The 7399-nt window shown below is 42.0% G+C and overlaps 1 protein-coding gene across 1 annotated transcript in view; it reads right to left on the bottom strand.

Annotated features, from left to right (window-relative positions):
* Window positions 1-2599: 2599 nt before the first annotated feature.
* LOC107565077 (CUB and sushi domain-containing protein 1-like) overlaps window positions 2600-7399 on the bottom strand; it is a 208201-nt gene continuing 203401 nt past the window's right edge. Inside the window, exons 3-4 of the mRNA XM_016250262.1 lie at window positions 2737-2849; window positions 2600-2613 (exon numbers count right to left, since the gene is read on the bottom strand). Coding sequence (XP_016105748.1) covers window positions 2600-2613; window positions 2737-2849 — 127 coding nt within the window. The remainder of the gene's footprint in view (window positions 2614-2736; window positions 2850-7399) is intronic.

Below are 7399 nucleotides of genomic sequence, written 5' to 3'. Positions count from 1 at the left end.
GTCAAAAATTTTGTGTTTTTTTGTCAAAATGGGGTGCTGTGTGTACATTAATGAGGAAAAAAATGTACTTAAATGATTTTAGCAAATGGCTGCAATATAACAAAGAGTGAGAAATTTAAGGGGGTCTGAATGCTTTCTGTACCCACTGTATATATTGTTGAGTGTCATATTTGGTAATTTTATTCAGAGACCCAAACTGAGCACAAAATGCATATAAACATCAGTTGTCACTCTCTATCTCCCTGTAATATATATTGTGAGGGACAAAATGTATGACCTAATGCAATACAATGAAGACTGAGAGATGTACATGTAAACGTTCCTCAAAGGCCTGATATAGCAAATTTGATAGTCACAATTTAACATATTTCTAAAAAAAAAAAATCTATATATATACACACACATATCAGTACAAATTACACACAATGAAGTGCAACGTATTTTAAACCTATTAACCTCAAGGCCCTTTACTTGATTTAAAAAAAAAAACATAAACTATCATTCAGATGAAAGTCATGCTGTTGATCATGTACAGGTTTTTCAACAAATATTTGATCATGTTGATAATTTAGAGGCCTTAGAAAATCTGTAGGATTTACAGGGTTAACAACAGAACCTATAAAAGAACCAGCGGAGTGCTGGTTGTTAGTGGTGGTGAGAGTTTGTGAGACATAATTGCGGACAAAACTAAGAGTGGAGCAGTGCATAATACCTCACATTGGGAGAAACATTTTTGTCGCTCAGCACGTACAAAGCACACATTGTCAACACATCTGCATTCCACAGCAGTGTCACTGTGATGACCATATGGTCAAAAAAGACTGTTTCAGACAGTGCTGACACCAAAAAATAGATGATGGTAAATGTGTGAGATGTTGTTTGTGCAGCCTTCCAGAGCTGCTCATATTTATCACCTAAAGAGGCTTCAGGCAAGTGCAATGTGAATGCTAACTGCCATAGTACATGTTCAAGATCAGATTAAAAGAGAAAGGAAAGAGAAAGGTCTCCTTATAAATTAGATAGGTCGACCAGAATAGTGACAAAACTGATCATTCATAAACATAAGGACTTGAGGTGAAAGCTCTGGATCAGAAAATGCACAATACATACTCACATTTCCTGTTAAAATAACACAAATAACTGTAGGTTTCAAAGACAAAATAGAATTACATTCACTTGAGTCTGGGGTGCCTCTTTTAATCCCAAAGGTAATCTAAAATGCTCATTGATGAGTTTGCAGGGTGTGTAAATCTAGTTTCCCTGAGCCTTACAATCAATCTAGAGAGGACTAGCAAACAAAATAAAACACCGCAAGACAAAGACAGTATTTTACCAAACCAGAGAGAGCAGCTCATCAGTGTTTAAATGCACCACTACACTTAGACTTCAATCCAACCTAATCTACCCGGGAAAAAAAATCATGATTCATGTGCAATCTAGTCGCAGGCCCAGATGGCACCCTCACAGACCAGTCTGTTCAATGACTGTCTCATGCATATTGCACACAAAACTGGAGAGTGCTAGCAGAAAATCGACAGTTCCAATAGGATTGGTTGGCTATACACAGGTTGCAGGACTCAATGTGCATCATTCTGCTTCTCTAGTTGCTGGATTTGCCTATAAATTTGCCAGATTACTGTCTTCAAATCTTTGACTTTTGCTTGAGGCACTGTGTTGCCAATAAACTAGACATCAATGAGCAGAACTGCACATACTGTTTTGTTTTCTGAGTTCTGAATGTGAAATAATCATTACCTATCACATTTGGGTATCTAGTTTCCCTGAGCCTTACAATCAATCTAGAGAGGACTAGCAAACAAAATAAAACACCGCAAGACAAAGACAGTATTTTACCAAACCAGAGAGAGCAGCTCATCAGTGTTTAAATGCACCACTACACTTAGACTTCAATCCAACCTAATCTACCCGGGAAAAAAAATCATGATTCATGTGCAATCTAGTCGCAGGCCCAGATGGCACCCTCACAGACCAGTCTGTTCAATGACTGTCTCATGCATATTGCACACAAAACTGGAGAGTGCTAGCAGAAAATCGACAGTTCCAATAGGATTGGTTGGCTATACACAGGTTGCAGGACTCAATGTGCATCATTCTGCCTGGAAACAAACTGTGCTGATACAATGAGTGCTTCTCTAGTTGCTGGATTTGCCTATAAATTTGCCAGATTACTGTCTTCAAATCTTTGACTTTTGCTTGAGGCACTGTGTTGCCAATAAACTAGACATCAATGAGCAGAACTGCACATACTGTTTTGTTTTCTGAGTTCTGAATGTGAAATAATCATTACCTATCACATTTGGGCGCACATAAATTCTAACTACAAGGTCTGCACATATTTCTGTGTTTTCTGTACAGCCAGTCACATATCTAAAAATTCCCCTCCTCTAAACAGCCCATAAAAAAACAAAACAAGCTTTGGCTGGTCACTTTTATGGTCAAACTTCCTTCTCCTCTCTAAGTGAACAGTTCTTGTCCAAAAAATGCTGTGATGACCAGATTTTATGCCGATAGTCAAAAGTCTGGCTTTTCACGTCTGTGTGCCATCCTGTTGGCAAAAATGCAGATGGCTAGACCAGAACTACGCAAATTCACCTGGGGCAAAAATCAAGGATGGTAGAAAACATTAAATTACTGATAAACACATAATAAGCAATGACGTTCAACACAGAAGAATCATTATAGGCATGAATGGTAAAAAAAACCTGTGCTTCTTACCTTCATAGATTGCTTTAAATCCTTGGGCACTCACTGCAAAATCCGTAGTAAACCACAGCGCCAAAATCGACCCAGAACTCACGATGGGTGATGGCAACATGAAGCCAGACAACCTGAAATGAAATGTAAAAAATGTAATGTAAGTGTTCATCATTATAGTATTAGAATTTGATCCACAATATACATTATTTTACATAAAAAGAAACAGGTAATTGTTTCATTCATTCCTGTACTTTTCTAAAGTAGTTCACATTTTCTTTGTCACGTTTTAATGAGCAGGACCAAATCGTGAGCGCACTTAGCTGCCCTAAGACTCCACGTTACTGCCTCACCTTTGACACCACTCTATTGAATTAGATGACAATAACAAGCTGAAGATAAAACTGGGGTCCTCCGTAACAAAGACTAGACTCTGTGGTTCTCAAGTGAAGGATAAGACATGTTTTGATTGTAATTTTTTGATGAAAGCGAGGAGAAATAAACTGGTCCCATTCCTCAGAGATCTCAGCTAAGTAGCAGCAGTTATCTGACTCTAACACATCAGCTAAAGTTCATGGAATTCTCTAAAGATGATTCATGTTATCTCAGACCAGCACAAAACCAGAACAGAGCACAGACTCCTTAATTCTTGTTTCAGCAATCATCTCATTTCCTAACTAGTAGTCATTTGCAAACATCGAGATTATCATTCACTAGAAATGTTTATTGCTTAATGTCCTTTATTGATCTTCTATAGCAGAAACACAATGGTCATCTCAGATGTTTTAAGTTAACCAAATGTTTCTTGTAAAATTAAAAAATAGACACTTATGAGCACCATAAGTGCCATGTTGTAGGCATAAATTAATGTGAATAAATTTACTCACATAATTTGCTCTTGGAAGAGTTCATAGTGAAAGCTAACTAACTTTAGGATTGTGGGACAAATCTGACCAACATTTTCAAGAGATCATCAGAATTATACAGAACAACATATCCTAGGGCATTTCAGGGCCCAGTTTTATGGCAGTGTCCCTCTCTTACTGCCACAGTGAAGAGACACCTCTTAAGCCCGGGACACACCAAGCCAAGATGTTCAGTTTAGGGAACAAGTCAGTGGTTACATACGTAACCATGGTTCTCAGAGGGAACGAGATGCTGCATTAAAATGCTTTGGGAACGCCTCTGCATGACCGCGTTCTGAAGCACATGTGGAATCAGTCCAATAGAGAAGCAAGACATCACGAACGGGGTGACGTGAGCAACCAGGAAGCATAAAGGCGCACCCAACAAAACGCATGTTAGCTTCTGATGAAGTGAGCACCTGCAAGGATGCAGGGAGTATAGCAAAGAGATGCGTCCCATGAAGGTACCTTATTGCACTGTACTGGCCTCACCCTCAGGGTGCCATGGAGGAAACGAGTGACAAGTGGGTGTCTTCCCAATGACTGACCACCCAGAAGGGTGTGGTAAGCAGCTATGGCCACCACGTATACCTTCAGAGTGGAGGGAGATAATCCTGTGGTGAAACACTCCTGCAGAAACTCCAGAACTGTACCAACTGGGCAGTTGACTGGGTCTTGCAGTCGCTGTCCGCACCAAGAAGTGAAAAGTCTTCACTTCAAGGCATGTGAAAGGGAAGGGAGCTCTTTCCTCATGGTGGGAGCTCTGGACTGGAATATGGTCTCAACAATCTTGGTTGAGAGCAGTGTTGGGCAAGTTACTCTGAAAATGTAATCAAATTACTGATTACTCCTTTTAAAAGTAATCACGTTACTCTTCTGATTACTTTATTTCAAAAGTAATTAGGAATTAGTTACATTACTAGTTACATTACTTTTTTCTCCATTAAATTTATGAAATCCCAGCATACAGGCTCCCGATAAATATTTGTTATTAAAGCAACAACATTCACAGAACACTGTTATTTTTAACTAAAGCAAGCGGCTGCTGCGTGCATGGTTTGACATGGCAGAATGCCAGCAAAGAGCTGCATTTATAATCTCTAAAAGACATCTCAGTTCATCGCAATCTCACAAATCTCTGTTATTACACAATAAATATATGCATAATGAATCTTTCATAATGTCTACAATTCGTGTGCACGCAAATTTCAGCACTGCATTGCTCAATGCTGCAAACATGTGTTATAGCCTAAATAGAAACTCTGCATACGCTTGCACCTGTTAATCGTTTATATTTTATATTATATCATGTTGGTTTTGTGAAAAGCAATTTAGATGAATAACAATTTATTGGTTTTAGATACTTTGTTTAGATATTTCTATTTTGCGAGAGTCCCGTGAATCATTTTATTCTCCAGCATTCCCGCACACACACAAGTGTCTACCCGCCCGCACCAGCACTCGCCCATCTTGTCCCGTGCCGCACTCTGTTGCGTCGGGTCTCGCGTCGGGTCTGGCACTTGACTTGACAGTGAGTGTGCTACATCCTTTTTACAATATCTAGATTATAAAACACTGCATTCTGTCAGCAATGTAATGCGGTAGTAACGTATAGACTTCGGCTTGTAACTATACTCTAATTACTACTTTGAAAATACTCTGTTACTAAAAAAGTAATCAAACTACAGTAACGCGTTACTAAGTAATGCATTACTGCCCAACACTGGTTGAGAGACTGGATGTTAAGAGCTGTGCCACCTCAGGGGCCACACCCACAGCTTCCATAACTCCGGGTGGGGGTGAAGGATGGAGCCTCTTCTTGAGAGAGGAGGTCCCTCCTGATCAGAATTTCTAGCGGAGAGCCGTCAAGAAGGGACACAAGGTCCGAGAACTACACTCAGGCCAGCCAGAATGGGGCTACTAGCAGAAGACAGATCTCGTCCCGGTGTACTCTTTCCAGGAGCAGAGCGATCGGGGGAAAGCATACAGACAAAGCCTAGGCCACATACGCACATCGATACGAGAAGGAGACAGACGTGCCTGCATCGTTGTCGAATCCCACACCACGCCGAGACAAGTTTTGAGTCCGATTTGAGACACTATCTGTTTGATAGTGAGCAACTTGAACTGAAGGTGTTTGATAGCGTGGTTCAGCAGACATAGATCTATGATCGGACACAACCCCCCATACTTCTTTGGAAAGATGAAGAAATGGCTGTAGATGGAAGGAAGCTACTAGCAGAAGACAGATCTCGTCCCGGTGTACTCTTTCCAGGAGCAGAGCGATCGGGGGAAAGCATACAGACAAAGCCTAGGCCACATACGCACATCGATACGAGAAGGAGACAGACGTGCCTGCATCGTTGTCGAATCCCACACCACGCCGAGACCAGTTTTGAGTCCGATTTGAGACACTATCTGTTTGATAGTGAGCAACTTGAACTGAAGGTGTTTGATAGGTTGGTTCTATGGCCACCTTTCTCAAGAGAGTGTCTACTTCTTGTTCCATTACCAGAGCCTACTCGGGGCCCACTAGTATGGGAATGACCCTGCTGAAACGAGGCAGTCGAGAACCAAACTGAATTCTGTAGCCTCTTTCTACAGTCTGCAGGAGTTTCCATGCTGCCAGAAACAGTACTAAGGGAACCAGCCCCTCAAGGCTAGCCTCTGGTGTGTCACTTCGGTGTCCTGAAGTGGATGACCGGCAGGGAACGACAAACCTGACAGCTCTAGCACCCTCACTTGAGATAACGAGCATTCTCGTGGTGTACCGTTGCCGGGCGGCAGCTGGAAAGTTCGCTCGTTGGAGCACGGCTCCTTGAGAGCACTGAGGAGGATCGGGCACCGTATACTGAGGTGTGTACCTCTCCTCCCCAGGGGGGTCTGCCCTCAGGGCCCTCAGGGATCCGAGATGGGCTCGTCCTTATCTCACCCGCTAAACCCACTTGCAATCTTCATGACAACAATCTGCACTGTGCCTCAGCAGCAGTGGGACCGGTGCCAAGAGTACCGCGAGCCTCACCGCTTTCATTGAAGACGGCCAGGCGGGAGTGGAGCACACGCAGCGCGAGCAGCTCACAGTCATGACAATCAGCCCCCTCGAGAGCTGATCGTGCATGCTCTGCTCACAAACAACTGACACACAGATCGTGTGTATCCCCACTGAGGTATCTGCTGACTAGCTTTTTGAAGATGCTGATTTCATTTTCCAGCAGGATTTGGCACCTGCCCACACTGCCAAAAGCACCAAAAGTTGGTTAAATGACCATGTTGTTGGTGTGCTTGACTGGCCAGCAAACTCACCAGACCTGAACCCCATAGAGAATCTATGGGGCATTGTCAAGAGGAAAATGAGAAACAAGAGACCAAAAAATGCAGATGAGCTGAAGGCCACTGTCAAAGAAACCTGGGCTTCCATACCCCCTCAGCAGTGCCACAAACTGATCACCTCCATGCCACGCCGAATTGACGCAGTAATTAAAGCAAAAGGAGCAACTACCAAGTATTGAGTACATGTACAGTAAATTAACATACTTTCCAGAAGGCCAACAATTCACTAAAAATGTTTTTTTTATTGGTCTTATGAAGTATTCTAATTTGTTGAGATAGTGATGATCTATGCATGAAGGTCTCATGTCTTGTGACCACCTGCTTCCTTCCCTGTCTGAAACCCTTACAAACTTATCTTACAACAAAAGAAACAGGACCTTGCATGACTATTTTTAAAAGACAATCGTTTAAACTCATAAGTAGTGAAAATGTATCCACTGTATGTGTTA

Source organism: Sinocyclocheilus grahami, unplaced genomic scaffold, assembly GCF_001515645.1.
Source record: "Sinocyclocheilus grahami isolate Dianchi unplaced genomic scaffold, SAMN03320097.WGS_v1.1 scaffold980.1, whole genome shotgun sequence".
Lineage (NCBI taxonomy): Eukaryota > Metazoa > Chordata > Actinopteri > Cypriniformes > Cyprinidae > Sinocyclocheilus > Sinocyclocheilus grahami.
The sequence above is the reverse complement of the archived record's forward strand: the minus strand, read 5'-3'. Positions and strand labels throughout refer to the sequence as shown.